At 32.5% G+C, this 19,999-nt stretch overlaps 2 protein-coding genes across 5 annotated transcripts in view; one reads left to right on the top strand and one right to left on the bottom strand.

The window, feature by feature from the left end:
• The window catches only part of LOC115880220 (complexin), a 983,791-nt gene that overhangs the window by 241,438 nt on the left and 722,354 nt on the right, over positions 1-19,999 (top strand). The gene's annotated exons all lie outside the window — the stretch shown is intronic.
• LOC115880201 lies at positions 4,014-7,082 on the bottom strand. Its single transcript, XM_030897337.1, has one exon. The coding sequence runs from the start codon at positions 7,080-7,082 to the stop codon at positions 4,014-4,016; it is 3,069 nt and encodes a 1,022-aa protein (XP_030753197.1).

Below are 19,999 nucleotides of genomic sequence, written 5' to 3' on the forward strand. Positions count from 1 at the left end.
CTTACTCCCATCACACGTTTTGAAAAAATTTCTAAACACAGCAAGAAAGTGTTTTACTGATAAAACAAGTCTGCTTAACCGACAAAAATACTTATCGTTTCAGGAGTATATCTCCTCCGGTATCAAAAGCAAAAAAAAACAAAAAATAAAAGGTACAAAGAAAAAAAAATATTTAAAATATCTAAATACAACTATTCAAGACTGTACTATTTGTAGATTCTCTTCTTAGTGGCGAAAACACAGAATTATTTTCAAGAAAAAAAATACAGTGTTAATAAAAACAATCTTTATGTTACTCCATTTTCTGTTTCTTTATACATGTTTCTTTTGCAAATATAATATTGTCTCAAGCTTTTGATAGTTTCTTATTCAGTTACATTAATAGAGAAGTTTCTAAAATAAATAACAGACATACTATGAATAAAGTAGCGAGAGACTCGGCTTTGCCGCTCGAAAGAAATAACAGACCGGAAACAATAGTAAAATTACATTTTCTCGCAAGATGAAACTGGAGCCGGTTCACCAGCACGACGATCTCGCTTAATAGAAATGTTTATATTTTAAAGGAGGTAGTCTCTCCAAAGGTCGATATTCTTTTGCAGTTATTTTAAATATTTTTATTTCGGTTTACGTTGCAAAAATTGTAAAACATAGCACCTATATAAATTTTATATTTTTTGATTGTTTCTTCAAAAAGAAATACCTTCTTAATATCTTCTTAAGAAAGGGAGATTTTCACAAATCTAAGATTTGTCAGCATTCATGGGGCACAGGGCACAGAATAAATTTTAATAACGCCAAAATTATAATGAAGGAAGCGATAACCTCTAAAAGAAACGTAAGAGGCATTTTTAATACAATCTAATAAAAATAAATCTATTGCTCATGTATCTGTAGATGTTAGTAATGTATGGCAATCGTTTCTTTCATTTTAAAGAACATAACATAAATAAACATAACATACGTAAAAATTAAAAATAATCATACAAAAGTTTGGGGCTTTTTGGTTTTACCTTATTAAGTAATTGTTATCAGGTAGTAATTGTTAATTTTGAAGTTTAACTTGATATAATGTCATTTTAACAGAACTTCAACGGCTTTTGTAGACGTATCTGCTTTAAAAAACTAAAGTGTTCTCGATTAGTTGAATTTAAATATTTTAAATAGTTTTTTTTTCTTTATTCTTTGATTTTTTTTTGCTTCCGACGACTGAAAGAGATAAACTTTCCGAAACGTTAAGCATTTTTTTGTTCGTTAGGCAAACTTGTATATCTGTAAACCTGACTTCTGACAAGTAGTTTCCGTTTGGATTAACGCCAGAAGTGTTTACAAAAAATAACTATTTTATTTAGTAAATTTTCTTGCAGTGGCGAAATACCCATATAGGATTTTTTGGAGAGGCGTAAATATACAATTTTAATTTTGTGATGTCCAAGTTTCTAGTAAAAAGATTTTGATAAAGATCTAATAAAGATCTACACGTTAGCAATGATAATGAGTTTGACTTAAAAACATTTTTATTACGACACATAAACCTAAGAAACAATTTTCAAAAAAAATATATAAAGGGAAATTAAAACAACTCTCATTGCACGTCATCAATGACACCATGCGTCGTCTTATGGAGTTTACTGGTGGTCGTATTATGATGTGCAACCAAAGTTATTTTAATTTCCCTATATATCTATTGTCCAAACTATAGTATAATCCAAAAAGAAATATACATCTTATATTAATATAGAACAGAGTATAAATTATTCAATGATATTAAACTGGTGTATAAGCGTCAATATTATTAGAATTTCACGTTAAGTAAATGATAATATCTTTCAAAGGTCAAAAGATGTTCTTCTTATGCGTCCTCCCCTCTTGGACTCTCTTAGACCAGTCCATTTTCTAACTGCACCTTACAGGGTTGCCGTAGTTAACCCAACATACCGCCCCCCTTGAAAGCACTCCGTGTTTCAAAGATGTTAGTCTTCGTTGCTCGGGAAAACACTAATTTTTGTAACAGGACGTTTGAATGTTCCATTGACAGTTTTAATGGTTACTGCACGTGTCACACCATCTGACCCAGGATGCACATGTTGAATACGCCCAATCCGCCATTTGAGTGGTGGTAAGCCGTCTTCCTTTATGATGACAAGCAAACCTGGTTTCAATATTTGATTGTGTTGTTCTCTCCATTTGGTACGGACTTGAAGTTGAGAAACATATTCTTTCGACCATCTGGACCAAAAGTGTTGTACAACTTGTTGACGGTGTTGGTATTTGGATAGTCTAGATGGATGTGTACCCAGAACATTGGTTTGTGGTATAGTTGTAACATGTTCTCCAATTAAAAAGTGTGCAGGAGTGAGGCAAGTAGGATCATCAGGATCATCAGACAGAGGACAGAGAGGTCTCGAATTTAAACAAGCTTCTATTTGACATAGAATAGTGTTAAAATCTTCAAAATTAAAAATAGAATTACCGACTACTCTTTTATATGGTATTTAGCCGATTTTACAGCCGATTCCCATAGTCCACCAAAGTGTGGAGCTCTAGGTGGAATGAAATTCCACTGTATTCCTTGATTTGTTAAATTGTTTGTTAATTTGTCACCATTAATTTGGAAAAAGATTTTAACTCGTTGTTTGCCCCAATAAAAGTTGTACCTTGATCCGAAAACATTTGTGTACATTTACCTCTTCTAGACATGAATCTATGAAGAGCAGCCAAAAAACATTCAGTTGTTAAATCACTAACTAGCTCCAAATGCACCGCCTTTGTAGCGAAACAAACAAACAGTGATATATATGCCTTTTGTGGTGTTAAATTTACGGCCATTACGATCTTTAATTGTGAATGGACCTGCATAGTCAACTCCACAGAAGGAAAATGGGCGAGAAGCTGTTATACGCGATTTTGGTAAGTTACCCATGATGTATTGTACGGATTTGGCGTTAAATCGAAAACACTTCACACATTTGTGATATATTTTTCGAACTAAATTGCGTCCATTAAGTGGCCAATATCTCTGTCGTAAAGAAGCTAACATAGCCTGAGGACCAGCATGTAATAAATTAATATGCTCGTTTTCCGCAATTAAAATTGTAAGTTTGTGTTTTGCGGGAAGGAGTATAGGATGTTTTCTTTCGAATGTATAATCAGAATTTAGTAAAATTAGTTAAATTTATAGAACCTTTAGGTAATTTATTCATTTTACGTAAGGTATTATAATCTTCAGAAAATGATTCGATCTGAACTAGTTTAATTAAGATAAAAAGAGCACTTGATATCTCATCTAAACTTAAAGGACCGCTAAAATGTGTTATTTTAGTTTTGCGAATGTTGTTTTTAAATCGTAAGACATAAGCAAGTATACGACAAAGTTTTGTAAATTTTGAACAATTTTCTAAAAGCATTAATATGTTATTTTCCTTTAAATCGTTTTTAATTAAGTGTACTGCTGTTATATTACGTAACTCTGTTTCATCAATTTCCTTAGAAAAATTAAATTTGCAATGTGGCCAATTAATTTCTTCACTGACCAACCAAGAATGTCCCGTAAACCAAATTTTAGTGTCAATAAATTTTAAAGGAGTTATACCTCTAGTTAGAAGGTCTGCAGGATTATCATGAGTATTAATATATCTCCACTCTTTTAAATTTGTAAGTAATTGAATCTGAGCCACCCTGTTAGCAACAAATATCTTTAGCAGATGTGGAGAAGTATTTAGCCAGGATAGTACAATAGTGGAGTCACACCAGTATACCTTAGATTGTATATCAAATTTCGTAGAATTCAAAATACTATTCATGAGCTCAGCAAGTAGAAGGGGCTCCACAAAGTTCTAGTCTTGGAATAGTAGTAAGTGCTAATGGCGATACTCTGGATTTAGAACAAAGAAGATTAGAAGTAACATTTCCCAGAGCATCAGAAGAACGAATAAAAATACATGCTCCATAACCAGGTTGAGCAGCATCACAAAAACCATGCAATTGTATTTCGACTGCATTTGCACAAAGAACTAATCTAGGATTTTAAGTTTATTTAATTGAATAAGTTGGGTTCTATATGTGGACCAACTTGTATGCAGATCCGCAGGTATAGATTCGTCCCAATCAATTTTAATCTTCCAAAGTTGCTGTAGAATGATTTTGGCAGTCATCGTGACTGGAGTCAAAAGTCCCATTGGATCAAAAATTTGAGCAATTGAAGAAAGTATCGTGCGTTTAGTAGTCTTATCGGGTATTTCGTGTTTAATATTAAATTGCAATGAATCAGATAGAGAATTCCAGAGTAAACCTAGCGTCTTAGTTTGGTTGTCATAATCAAGAGAAATAAATATGTCATCGGAATCTGCAGTGATAGATTTATCATTAGATAGCCATTTTCGTAGATTCATTCCATATTTATGAAGAGTTTTATAAAGATTATCTTTTAGTTCCTTTACATCTTGTGGGGTTTGTCCACCAGTGAGAAGATCGTCTACGTAAAAATCATGTAAAATAATATCACTAATGTTAGGATTGTCATTCGCTTCTAGATGTCCTATCTCCTGAAGAGAACGAGTAGCAAGAAATGCAGCAGAAGCTGTTCCATAAGTCACAGTATTAAGATTATATACGAGCAGATCCTGATTTCTATCAGGACGCCACAGAATTTTTTGTAGATGACGTTGGCTTTCGTGGAGATAAATCTGTCGATACATCTTCTCGATGTCTGCGCTTAAAACAATAGGATAAAATCTGAATCGTGTTAAAATATTAAATAAGCTGTCTTGAACGTTAGGTCCCACCATTAATAAGTCATTTAATGAATATCCAGAAGTTGATTTAGAAGAACCGTCAAAAACAACTCGTAGTTTTGTTGTAGTTGAATCCATTTTAAAAACACAGTGATGTGGTAGGAAAAATCCAGATATGTCAGTTTGATCATTGGCTAAAGTCATGTGATTTAAATTTTGATATTCAGTTATGAAATTTTGGTATTCTTTTTTCAAATTAGAATTTTTCTCAAACCTACGTTCCAAATTTAAAAATCGATTAATAGCAGTATTTTTCGAATCACCTAAAATGTCTTCAGATTGTTTGAAAGGTTGTTTAACAATAAAACGTCCGTCAGAATTTCGCTCAGTGTTTTTTGAATAATGTTGTTCACAGTAAGACTCTTCAGTCGATAAAAATTTATTTTTATGAAAATCTTCAATTTCCCAAAATTTGTGAAGTTGTTGTTCAATATTTTGATTAAAATGGCATGTTGTTTTATTGTGAAAATTATTAATTATAGGCCCTGAAATAATCCACCCAAGTTTTGTCTTATGCAAAATAGGAAGTCCAGTTCCCAGTTTTATTTGCCCAATGCTAAGTAGTTCCCAAAATAAGTCAGCGCCGATCAGTAAATCAATTGGTTTTGAAATGTTAAAGTTTGGGTCGGCTAATTGTATATGTTTTGGGATGTTTAACAAAGTGTGATCAAAAGATACTGAGGGTAAATTTCCCGTAATTTCAGGTACAACCAAGCAAGTCAATTTCGCTTCATAATTTATTGTAGCAGAACGTATTTTAACAATAACCTTATGTTTAAGTATTTCAGATATTTGATTAATCCCAGAAACAGAAAATGATGTTTTTTCCTTGGTTAAATGTAATATATCACATAGTCTCTCAGATATAAAATTGGATTGACTACCACTATCTAATAAAACTCGACAACTATGTAATTTTCCGTTAGAGTCATATATATTAACATTAGCTGTTGATAGCAAAGCAACATTTGTCGATAAATTATTAATTGTAAGCGTTGTTGAAGTTGAAGGTGAAACTAAAGGTGTGTTTGAGTTGGATGGTGTATCTATTCCTGTACTAACTTTATCATGAGTTCTAGGATTTTCATTGAAATGTAATAAAGTATGATGAATTTTACCACACTTTTTGCAACCAGACGATTTACAGTCTTTTGTTACATGATTAGAACCAAGACAATTTATACAGAATTTCTTTTTCTTTATATCACTAAATCTTTCAGTGGGAGAAAGACTTAGGAAAAAAGTACAGTTATAAATTGTATGATCACCTTTACACATCGAACATTTATTTTCTGTTGTTAAAAATGTTTTAAAATCGCGTTTAAGAGGTGGTTCATTTTTATAATTCTTCTGTGATTTTGATATGTAATTTGTTTCAATAGTTTCTAATATACGGCATTTTTCTTTTAAAAAATCTATAAGTTCGTTATAAGTTGGTAGTTCAGTGTTAAAAATTGTAGATTCCCAAGAACGTCTTGTAGCATTATCAAGTTTGGAAGTTATTATATGTATAATAAGTGCGTCCCAATGTTCTGTAGGAAGTTTCAAAACCTTTAAGGCGTTTATATGTTTCTGAACACCGTCTAGTAGCATTCTTAAACCTTGATGTGATTCTTTAGTGAGAGATGGTAAATTAAAAATTGATTTAATGTGATTATTAACAAGTAAAGGTTTATTTTCAAATCTGTCTTGCAGAATATTCCAAGCAATTTGATAATTATCGTCACAAGCTTCTAGAGATGAAATAGTTTCGTTTGCTATGCCTCTTAGAGAAAGACGTAGATAGTGAAATTTCTGTGTAGATGTTAGTGAATTATTATTATGAATGAGTGATCGAAAAGTGTCTCTGAAATAAAGCCATTGATCATGGGCACCATCGAATGTGGGTAAATTAATTTGTGGGAGTTTTATCGATGCAAAAGTCATATTATTATCAGTGCCTGTTTGTTGTACATTTTGAGAGTTCAACTCTGCATTTTGTTTTGTAATAATATTGTCTAAATATTTTTTGGCTTCAGATGTAATACGGTAAAACTGATTTTCAAAATTTTCACGTTGTTCTGAATGTGAATCGAAATTTTTGTCAAATTCAGGGTCTAAGTTTTCAATGCTCATTTGAACGTCATTAAAATCATCTAAAAATGTAGTAGCCTTAAGTAATCTGTTTTTTAATTGTTCTACTTCTTCAAAAGGAAGGTTTTCCAAAGACTTTTTTAAGTTAAAGTAATTTTCAAATCGTGTGAGAGCTGCTTTAATGACCCGTCTTTTGTTTTTAAGTTCATCAGTCATTTTAACGTATTTAAAATTTAAATAGTTATGTTAAAGATGTAATAAGTAAATGTTTGTTTAAATCCCTCAATTAAAATAATTAAAATAAGTACAAGAAACGTGTTAAGTGGCTTAAATCGGTTAATTACAGCATAGGTAAAGTAATTCAATATAAATCGATAAAAATCGAATAAAGTGAGCAAATAATGGCTTGTAAAGTAGGTAAAGTAAAGGAAAAAAAAAAGGATGCACACTAACCTGTAGCGATAGCAAACTTCTTGTGGTAACAATTGTTGAATAAAAACCATTAAATTGCGTTGTCAATTGTAGTTGCTGTTTTTCCAAATTCTTCGCCAAATATCGGGTTCGAAGGACCAAAAAACTTATGTATAAGCGTCAATATTATTAGAATTTCACGTTAAGTAAATGATAATATCTTTCAAAGGTCAAAAGATGTTCTTCTTATGCGTCCTCCCCTCTTGGACTCTCTTGGACCAGTCCATTTTCTAACTGCACCTTACAGGGTTGCCGTAGTTAACCCAACAACTGGAACTATACATACCTACATATATTTGTAGAACAATTAATTGCTATAAAAACAGTTTACTACTGCTAGAAATTAACAAAAGCTTGTAGTTGGCATGGAGGAATTTATTGACGTCAAAAGTCAGGTATTCAACGTAATAACAGAAAGATACTTTTTAGTCTGTTCTATTACCTCCACTAAGTATTTTTGGTTTTCAGACAACTTTTGATTCCTTATAGATGTCCTTTCTTGCTGTGTTGATATTTTTTAAACAGTTTTTGAAATAGTAAGCTTTAAAAACGGGAAAAGGCTTAAAACACATACTGGTATAAAATTCCGGCCATGTAAAAAATCTAACTACCGCCTCTGTATTCCATATTGAAAGTGCCATAAGAATCCGTTTTGACCATTTTTATAAGTTCACAATGAGATTACGAGGGTTGTCTGAAATTTCAACATTTTCAAAGTGAAAATTTTGTGTGTAGCATTTTTAGTTCCACAAAAATGGAGCGAAAACCGCGAGGTTCTTTCTTTATTAATAAGTGAGATATCCCTTATTTGTAACCAAAATGGGACACTCTGTACACTTTTGTTTAAAGTCGATTATATTAGGCTACCTTCACGTGCTTGACAAATTTCGGTAAGCGTTCAGAAAATTCAAGACTATACAACTATCTACGACTCATAATACGGCTCGTATTTGGTAGTTAATTTTTGAAAATTTTGAACAATGTGAATGCGTCAGTGTGTTCCAAATAGCCAAGCATAGACATATATCATAGGAGCGAAAAAAAACGGTATCAGAATTGGCTTTGAAATGAATATGTAGAAAAAACTGTGTGTGCACTATGTGCGTATATTTAAACTGAAACTTCTTACTAACAGCTATTAAATTGAAGGATTTGAAGGAGACATGTTTGAAAAAGTGTAGTTTAAAATGTTGAAAAAGTGATAAATTAAAAATTAATAAATAATTTGATTCACTTTCGCAAAAAAACTACTTTGCTGCTAAACTTCCTGCGTGTGCTCTATTCTATTTAAAAGTGGCAACTACCCACGGTTTAATCCCAGAATTAGAAACAAAGCTAGTCATAGTGCTTTGAAGTTCTTTTTTATTAAAGCGGGCCTACAAAATCGATGACTTTATGATTTATAATAGAAGCGTAAGTTGAACGATCAGTTTTTTGCTCGTATATAGAGAATGATATATGATGTGAGAAAAAGGGCAGCAGAACGGATATTTTTTTCCGCCTGTAATAAATGGCCTGTATTTTTTACCCGTTTGAGGGTAAACTAACTGCACAAAATTAATTGTTTCAATTCCGAGTTTCGATTTAAAAAATCAATGGAGTTTGCGTAATATTGAGTTTTTTATGGACATTTTAGGATAGATTTAATTATGAGAGTATTAGTAATAAATATCATTACGGTTGTTTAAATGAAAAAAAACTTGTACTGTAGGTAATGTCCGCACCATTGTGACTTGTTTTTTTCTGCTGGAAGGAAACAGGCTTTTGTCATTGAAGCAGAAGATTAAAAAAGCAGAAATATTTTTTACATGCCACTAGGTTTTGAATCTAACCGACCGACTAACCGTATCTGAAAAAGTTATATATTGTTCTTTTTATAGTACTTTTGGACATTCTTAAGTATATATTTTTTTGCGAGGGAGAAAAATATTTTTTTTTAAATAGTTTTGACAAAGGAAGTCTAAACTAGGGTTGCCAACTTTCAAAATAGAGGACGGGAGTTTAGCGCTTTCGCAAATATATTTATTGTGTTTCTTGTACATAAATATTTTTTAATTCTACACTTTCTTGTCTGTACAAACGAATGAGAGTAGCGAAAGACACGGATTAACAATTTTTTAAAGCATTGTGGCGATAGACCAATATGTTTTAGATTTTGAGTATGGTATGTAAAAAAGAGGATATTTTCAATACGTGAGAGAAAAGATGACAGTCGGATTAAAAAGTGGACTGTCCTCTGGGATAGAAGACGGTTGGCAACCCTAGTCTAAATATATATACTTTTTTGTTCATCTCTATGTTTTTGATGCTTTAAAAGACCAAAAAGACTTGAAACAATCAAGTGACGTTGTTGGTACAAATTGGAATAAGAATGGTGCTTTTATTATAAATGGTTACGTAGACCTGCCATATAATTCAGAAATGTCTGTCAAGAAACGAAATCTTATTTCTACACTTATAAGGGGTCATTTTCGTTTGGCCCCACAGAATTATATTATGTAATTTACTTTAAAGCTTCATTCAGAACGTGGCAATTAGTGGAATAAATTAGCGGTTTCAATTAGCGTTGAAGTTTGTTTCTGTTGATTTCAATGTAAGCATTCAGAACGTCTAAATTAGTGGTATTCATTTTCAATTAGTAGCAAAAGTTGATTGTTTTATAAACTAAATATTATGATTTCTCTATGGATTCAACTGACTATCGCAAGCTGTTGCTAGGATATTTTATTAATTTTAATTTTGTTTTTAGATATTGTGAATAATCCTTTATAAAAAATATAAAGTGTAATTGAAACCACTAATTTATTCCACTAATTGCGAGGTTCTGAGTGAAGTTTAAGTCTTTGTATAAGTTTTTTGCCAAATAAAAAATTGCGTATCATATCTACTAACATTATGAGTAATGATTTATGAATTATTTGTATGTTAATATTTATTAAAATCTGATATCTAAAATAGAAAATATTATAATATTGAAGTAGAAAAAAGTAAAACTATTTTTATGAGCAAACTGTATAATATTTCATAAATTATTGTAAAATCTTAATTAGAGTCAAGTAGACTTTCTATAACAAGTATTTTTGACGTAAATTTGAAATTATTGTTAAAAACAGCTAAACAAAAAAGGTATATGACATTATACACAAAATGAGTTTAGAATTTTATGTGGAATTCAATTATATGTATCACGGACTTGAATTTTCCTCCGCGCTTTGGGAGTAAAGCGCGTAAAGAAGTTTCACTTCAAAAACTTTTTAAACATTTTTAAACTAAAATGACTCGGCTATTTTGGAAGTCCAGCTTGAAAAACGGCAAAGAGAAAATATTTTTTTTTTCGAAATCTACCAGCCTATAAAAATAAATACAACAAATATTTGCACTTATTTAAGACTCATCCTGTATAGGAAGTTCTATTCAAAATTCGAAAATTGGAAGCCACTTAAGTAACAGAGTGTAGAAGATAATCTAAAACTAAAATATTCTAAATTTTCAGATTTAAAGGCAATACCAGTCAATTTATCTCAATGATTTTAGGCTAGAATAATCAATAACAGTTGAAATCCATAAAAATACCCCAGTAATTTACCGTCTTAAGAGAAAAAAATATATATTTAAATCCTAAAACCGTCAGTTTTTTGCCTATCTCGAGACTTAATTCGTTTACGCAGAAAAAAAAAGACCGTTGAAAAAAGTAAGCGCCACTAAGAGACATAAACAGCGGATATTTTCCCCTAAAACTGTCCGGAATTAGATCTTTTAAACGGGACAACTGATTAAGTTATCCTCCTTTGCGAAAAAAATAGAGAAGATAAAAGCCTCTCCGCTAAAGCGGCTTTCAGCGCCAAAACCTGAACGACTCTAATTGAATACGGTACTCTGAAAGCTTCCTTTTAATGGCGAGATTGGATTTTCTTATGCGCGTTAGGAGGGTATTGTACAGGGTGTTGAAGGAGTCTCTCTCTGCTCTATAAAAAAGCAATTCACGGTAGAGTTTAGGAACTTTATTATTATTTAGAAATATATAATGGCGGATAATAGAAACGATAAAATGACATAGTCCTAATAGCCAACAATAAATGACATAGTCTTGTCTAGCTAATTTAATAGTGGTTTCTATATTCACAATGTGTAAAAACATAATTAAAATTAATAAAATATCCTAGCAACAGCTTGCGATAGTCAGTTGTATCCATAGAGAAAGCATAATATTTAGTTTATAAAACAATCAACTTTTGATGTTTAACCACAATTTCTCTTGACGGCTGATAATCAAAGGCCAAAATGAAGAACTACAAACACAAATTGACGAACTAAATACAGCCAGCAATAAAGTAGATCTCAAAATGAATTTAACAGAAACTAAAGTAATGTACAATGAACTAGTAGACAGAAAAGACATTCTAATAAATAACGTAAAACTGGAAGTAGAAGAATACAAAAATTTGGGACAACTAATACACAGCTCGGAATCGCTACTACCATAAATCAACCGAAGAATTAGCATGGGGTACTTATGAAAAAAACTCAATCATATTCAAATCTAGAATGCCACATCATATAAAGAAGGAAAAATTCGACCAATGTGTACCTACTACCAGTCACAACCTATGCATGCGATACTTGGACTCTTAAAACGGACATTACAAACAAACTGCAGGTCGCACAACGCTCGGTGGAACAAAATGCTGGGAATAACCAAGAAAGACCGTAAAAGAATAGAGTGGATACGAGAAAAGACCCAAGAATAGATGTCATCCACAGAATCAAATTCCTCAAGTGGCAATGGGTAAAACATCTGGCAGGAAGGAACGACAACAGATGGACCACAAAAAATACAGCATGGTACCCACGAGGAAATAAGAAACCCAAAAGATGACACAAACCTAAGATAGGACCATGATATTAGAAAATTAGCAGGGATAACTTGGGCTCACATAGCAAACAATATACAACAATGGGTCTAACTACAAAGAGAGTATCTATTTAAACATATGAGGGAGGCTACACTATAATTGGAAATGGTTGAATATGCTAAGAATGATGACTAGGTTTGATGAATAGAAACGATTACAGTATCTTTCATTTTAAGGCTATTTTATTTCAACTGCTTTCTATTCTTATGTTTCTATTAGTCTTAGCTTGTCTATTATCAATATAAGTTTTGATTTAATGTCCAATGTTACTTGTAAATTAGAGATGGATAGAGATCCGGTATTTTAAAAGAGTCGGGACCGGAATTAAATCAAACTTTGTAACATTTTTAGTTCGTTACATGTCTTTTTTTATATATAATATATGATGTCTGGCCTATCATCACCGGATTCCCTCTCGTTCAGGCCGGATAGTTTATTTGACGCGTAATTTTTACGTTCTCTAGTCGCCAACCCTGTTATCGTTCGACACAACCCTGTTACTATTCTGTGGAGGCGCGCGCTGTCAACATCGCTTCTGTCAACTCTCCATGCTTAATCTCACTTTGTTTTGACGCTCGGTTGTATCCCAGCTTTTAGAAATAGTGATTATTTAAATCTTGCTGTATAATTTGAATCAGCTGCTATTTCGAGGCTAAAGGGTAGAGTTACGGATGTCCCAACTTGTATTTGTGTTTTGCTGGCACGTTGGCGTCCCTATTCTTTTGTCCTCCAGAATGTCACATGGAAGAAAGGACATGTTGTTTATTATTTATTGAGCCCTCGGAAGTATTTCGAGGGTCCAAGGTACGGACTGTGTCCAAGGTACGGACTATTTCCAAAGTACGGACTGTGTCCAAGGTACGGATAGTGCCTTATGTACAGAAATTAACTTATGTACAGATGTCCTGTGGACGAGTGTCCCCAGTAAGAACGATTTTTTCTTACATCTAAGTGCCACAGCGTGGATGTAGCTTGAGTCCCATGCTGCTTCACTCCCATTTCTAAGCCTAGTCAGTAGCTACGGCTGTAGTGATTCACGGTGTCCTCAACCTGGCCCCTTTTGTTGTTTTGGCCAACAGGATCGCCGACAAACAGTACAGAGATGCTAGACCACCTCACGCTGCTACTGTTTGAAGCAAGGTTATTGTAAAAGAACAGCTAAGTGTATATTTAAGTTCTAGTTTTACATTTAACATCTAAAATATTTTCAGTCTTAAACAATAACGTACATCTTAAGTAATATCGTACAGACTATGTTCAGTGGTTAGATTGTTAAGAACATTCTATTCGATATAATCTTTAAAATATAATTTAGATCTTAGGTTTCATTACATTACATCTTGTAATGGTATTACTTTTATAGATACTATTGCACGATTTTAATAGATGGATAATCAAACATAGATTCTAGAATCTACAGGTTGTAACATCTTCGATTTAGTATCATATGGAATATATTAAATTAATTAAAGTAATGCTACATTTCATATTTTCTCTTAAACTTTACATGTACTGTATTTTATCGTAGTTGTTTTCATTGATATTTAGTACGACTCTTACCACCACTTTCTTTGACATATAACCACTATATATTTACTAGAACTCTACAATGTCATGTATCAGCAAAGAACGCCATGAATAAATATAGTCATTAGTTTTAAGTATTATACAACTGTGTTTTCTTTCTCTGTACATGTCTGGCGCCCAATATCTATTTTTTTTTGTTTATTGTTCTTAATTAGTTTTCTTTCCAGTGAAATACATTATCCACGACTGCTCTCCGATGAAAAGCTGCCGTTCGCAGTGGTAGTTGTTTAAAAAACGCTACAACTTCATGAACCTACATCCACATTCCAGTTCTGTTGGATCTACAGGGTGTCCCAATATTCTGTGGATATAGAACTGCTACGTATTTTTGGATTCATAAGTTCATTGCGCACAATTTGCCTCTATACAAAAATACTTGGTACCCCTACATAAATGTTAGTGTAAATATTTTCCATCTCCACCGAAGAAAGATTTCTTTTTCGTAACATGGTCTATCTAGTATTTACTATATTTTTTGTCTCTCGTAAAAAACACCGCCGCGCATACTTTTTGAAGAAAAAAAATATTTTTCCAAAGCTGGCTACCAAAAAATGTTTTTTTTTTGTCACATGAAGCTATGGAGGCGCATAAAATCTTCTTCTTCTTATTCTTCCTACTCTATAATAGGCAGATTGCCTGTTCGGAAGCGTAAGTACATCATGCCTACAGTTTTTCAATCGATGGTAAGGTTATCACACCATTTTTTTCTTGGACTTCCCGTACTTCTTCTTCCCAGTGGTGATTTGTCTCGAGCTGACCTTACTATTCTTCTCTCGTCCATTCGCCTTATTATGTTCGTTCCATTCGCGTCTTCTGCTGAATACCTATTCATTAATGCTATCCACCTTGCATGTTTGCCTTATATTTTCGCTTCGTTCTCTACCTAGCAACGTTTTACCTGTGATTTTGCAGAGGATTTTCATCTCGCCTATTTCAAAGAATCTTTTTGTTTTTGCTGTATCCGGTCTGGTTTTTGCTGTGTAGGTCATTATGCGTCTGACGACAGCCTTCTATATTCTTGACATGACCTCGACACCTATGTATTTATTTTTCCATACGGTGTCGTTCAGATATCCAGCTACTCTCATTGCTTTTGTTGTTTGTTGTCTTACCTCTGTTTCGATATCGCCATAAACGGATGACTCTATGCCGAGATATTTAAATTCCATTTCTTGCTGTATTATTGTGCTGACAGACAAATACCCCATAACTTAATTAAAGTCATAGAAAATATATACAGTGCTAACAAAATCCAAGCTAATATCCACGGGGATCTTACTGAACCAATACCTGTAGAGAAAGGCATACACTTCTTTTTAATATTAGCATCGACGAAATAATCAAACAAGTTCACCATTTAAATGGATACAAAATGGGAGATCGCAATATGGCAATTCTATGTTATGCCGACGACACTGTGCTATTTGCAGAAAATGAGGAACTTCAGGACGACTAGTATATCGCTTCAATCTAGTAGCATAAAATCCTATTATGCTTTAATAACCTAGTTGGTGAAAATATGGAATTTTATGTTAGTATCACAAATTATGTTTAACAATAAGCTTCATAAAACTCTTAAAAAAATAATAAATTTTAAGTTAATTAACGTTCGGGTTTATTTTTGATTCATGCTTATGATGCGTATAAAGGTAAATTATGTGCAATTAATTTATTTTGATTCAATATATACGTAGTTATTCTAGGTCCACGTAATATTGGAATTCCCTGTATATTATTTAGGTCTGCTTTGGAAAAATAAACTCTCAAAAAAAATCTCAAAAACTATGCAATGTGGCGTTTTTTACAAGAGACAAAAAATTAGTAAATACTGTAGGGACTATTTTACAAAAAGAAAATCTGTCGTTGGTGGAGTTGGAAAATATTTATACTAAAATTTATAGGTGTGGGGGTAGTTTTCATCCTTTCCGTACTTTTCCTTGATTTTTGTGAAAGTCAGTTGTTAAACCACTTAGCAAAACATAAACACCCAAAATCTCATTCAATTCGGAATAACGGTTCTGAAAATATCTGAAAAAATGTGTTTATTTTTTTGATACCCTCTAGCGGATAAACGAAGCAATTTTGTTTAGAGGTAAATTGTGTCCAACGAACTTATTTTGTTTTCAAGAATACGTAGTATTTCTATGTCCACGGAATATTGGGAGATCCTGTATATCATTCTAACCTTTGATGCAACACATTATAGAAAGACATTTTTTAGAAAACATTTTTTTTGAAGCTTTATTATAATTTGATTTGGCACGTGTTTATAAAAGTGTTAGAATTTATTTAGAAATATTTATGAAATTCTTCACATTGAAATGCAAAGTTAATAAATTGCTTGTCAAATCCATAAAATTTGCTTGTCACATCATAAAACTCTTATACATTTTTTAATAATACCATAATAAAATTTGCCTCTAAGTATAATTTTTTGCGGAATTTATAAAATGTTTTATTTAAATTTTTAGCGTTTTTCTGTTCATCCAGCGTTAAAAGACCAATTTTCGTGGTAATTAAAAATTGTTAAGATCGTTTTCATTATTTTTTAAATAAAAGTCCAAAGTGCCAACACGGCGGAAAATGCGTATGTTTAAAAGAGTATAAAATTAAATTTTTAAATTTCAAAGGGTTGGCAAAATTGTACGAGTTTAAGAGACGAGTTAAATACCTTTTTTATAAAAAAGAATTCTTTTAAAATAGGCCGTTTTAATTCTGCTTTTCGTAATTGTTGCTATGGAAATGGAAGATAATTAAATTTTTGTGGTAAGGGAATAAAATTTATGTACCGGCAGTGTTAATTACGTTTTCTTGTTTGTTGTTGAATATTATAGTAACAATTTAATATTATTTCTAGATAATTTTTATTAAATATAAAAAAAGATGTTTAGTAAAATTATTATATACAGGGTGAGTCCTAAGTAAGTGCAAACATTTTTAGAAATACGTCCACTAGATTTTCTCGCAATTTTTTTTGTATTTTTCGCTTTTTTTTAAGTTTTTCAATTTTTAGTTGAAGTACATAAATCTTGATAATATAACAGTAGATTATATTTAGAAGAACAGAAATCCAGAAAAAATTCCGTGGATATTTGGAAAACAGTAAAAAAATATGTTTCTTTTATCGGGATCTACTTACTAACAGTACTTGCATTAATTTAAGACTCACCCTGTATAATATGTCGTCGTCGTATCCTTTTTCTGTTCAGGTTTAAAAGTCTGTTTCGCTTCACCATCTATGTATTGGTCGTCCAGTACTTCTCCTTCCTAGAGGTTGATATCGCTTTTGATATAGCTTTTTTTGTGGAATTCTATCATCTGTCATTCTTTTTACATGTCCCTTCCATTTGTTTTTATATACTTTTATTTTTTCTTCTAACGGTTGTATTTTTATTTCATCTTCTCTACTTATGCCTTTTATTTTTCGTAAGAATGTCATCTCCTTTTGTTCTTTACCTTTCGTGTAGTCTAGGCTTCACTTTTGTGCGGATTCCGTCTTTGCCCCAGTGCGCCATCACTTTTGTTTTTTTCGGTAGATATTTTTCCATCATATTTTGTTATTATCTTGTCTAGGAGATTAACCTGCCTTTGTAAGGTATCCTCGTCTGGTGCCATTATCACTTGGTCGTCTGCAAACAGTATTCATCATCATCACTTTCAGCTTATTCAACCATTTCCAATTTAGGTAGCCTCCCCACATACTCTCTTTGTAGTTGGGCCCATTGTTGTTTATTAATGGCTATGCGGGTCCAAGTTATCCCTGATAATTTCCTAATGTCATGGTTCCATCTAAGGTTCGGTCTTCCTCTAGATCTCTTAATTCCTCGTGGGTACATGCTGTAATTCTTTTGGTCCATCTATTGTCCGTTCTTCTTGCCAGGTGTCCTGCCCATTTCCATTTGAGGCATTTGACTCTGAGGATGACATCTATTACCTGGATCTTTTGTCGTATCCACTCCATTGTTTTATTTTTCTTGGTTATTCCCAGCATTTTTCGTTCTATTGAGTATTGTGCGAGCGCAGTTTCCTTATAATGTCCGTTTTAAGTGTCCAGGTTTTGCATGCATAGGTCATGACTGGTAGTGCACATTGGTTGAATATTTTTTTAGATGCCATTCTAGATTTGAATATGATTGAGTTTCTTTCTTCTTTTTCTTTACTTTTACGAAACATATAGGTACAGGTTTCTTATAAGCAATATTATAATATTTTATAGATTTTAGTTTTAACGTTATAGCAAATATAAATAATTCACAATCAGCTCTCACAGTAATTCATAAGACCTTCAGTAATATAATAATAATAGCTCCCGTATATAGGCGTTTAACGCCTTAGGAGTAGCAAGGTACAGCTTGCTATACTAGAGCCGTTCGGTATACAAGGAAGGTAATGTGGCTAGCACTACGCTTCAACCGCCTATTATTACCTCAGGATTGTGAATCCCAAGTACTCATTTAAGGCTGAGTCGACCTAGGTACCCAAACTACCAATCTCAAGGTGTGGGTTCAATTCCCATACCCGGCATTTCATCAGCCGACTATTTTTATTTTAATAAAAACAGTCGGCTGTATGGGAATTGGGGCTGTATGGGAATTGAACCCACACCTTGAGATTGGTAGACGAGAGCCTGTACCTCTACGCCACCGGGCACCTTCAGTAATAACCTTCAGTAATAACCATAGTAAATCAGAAATTAAAAGTTTTTAGTCAGCTGTATAACTATATTGAAAACCAGTTTAATTGTCTACTATATATTTACAATTTTTATTGTTACAGGTAAGCTTACACTTTATGATCTGCTTTTTTATATTTGGTAAGTTTAATATTTTTATATCTTTTCTATAATGGATGGGGGTAGCCACACTTGGAAAATAAATTATTTCACATACAGTACTTTTAGTTTATTAATACATATAATTTTCGCCTCACTTTTTTAGAACTTGGCAAAAGCTAACCTATGGGAAATACAATTTGATACTGATAAGTTTTACTTAACACAGAAGCCAATAAGTTTTATCAAAAACATAGCAAAACGCCAACGGTGTAACTTAGGTGAATACCCTAATTTTATAAGGGGATTCTCCGACGACCGTATACTAAATACCCGGTAAAATACCAGTATATATCAGTAGTATATTTCTACAATATTCCTCAATGGGTATTATATACCCAAATTTTATTTAACTACCCGTTGGGTATTTACCCATTACCCATCACTGATGCATTCAGCATGTTTTTAAAAACCATATTTACGACGTTGCTGTAAAATCAAGAGAGTAGCCAATATTTAGACAGTTTAAAATTTGCATGCTATTTTCTATGTTTGCAACGACGCGCGACGGTGCACCATCGTGTATGCGTTAAAGCTTGTGACTCACTTGTCGGAAACGGAACTGTTTGTTTCTTTTCGTTTCCGACAAGTGAGCGACAAGCTTAAGACACATTCACTTTTTTTGTAAAAACATTTGTTTTTTTACTTTTTATATATATTTTAATAACTAACGGATACATACCAAAACCGCATTTCGAACAATTTACTTCCAAACTAATCCTAACTTTATCTCTCATTCCGAAACCGAACTTCAAAGCGCATTCTTTCCTGGCATATTCCAAAGAACAAAGATGCCTACACGTTAGGTCCAGTCGTTGCTTTACCCAACAACGTTTCAGCTGCAAATAGATAGATACGTGCAACTAAACTATTTTGCTCGTTGGCATAAAGAGCGTAGAGATGAAATATCTCAACTGCAGCCTCGGTTTCTCAACGTACATGTACTGGGTATTTAAAAAGATTTCAATTTAGATTGCTGGCTAGCGGTGTGTGGGAATAGTTCGTTTTGTTCTAGGTTATTATTGTTCCTGGTGTTTTTGTAGTTTTATGTTTGTATGTGGTATTGTTTGGTTTCTCGTGGAAGAGCATATGCGAAATATTAAGCCTCGTAATTTTTGATACAGGATATAGGAATGTGCATTATTTTTTAAATTTTCATTGTTAAACTCTTAAATTAAAATATGTAATGAATACTTTTTGGGCGAAAAACACTAAAATTCTCGTGGAGAAGAGATATGAATAAATAAATATTATTTATGCTCTTTATTTTATGTAATAGTAGAATAATAGTTATTTATGATAAGTGCTAAAAGTGGTATTTTATTTTGTGA

This window comes from Sitophilus oryzae, unplaced genomic scaffold (assembly GCF_002938485.1).
Source record: "Sitophilus oryzae breed Bouriz unplaced genomic scaffold, Soryzae_2.0 scaffold_1620_pilon_pilon, whole genome shotgun sequence".
NCBI lineage: Eukaryota > Metazoa > Arthropoda > Insecta > Coleoptera > Curculionidae > Sitophilus > Sitophilus oryzae.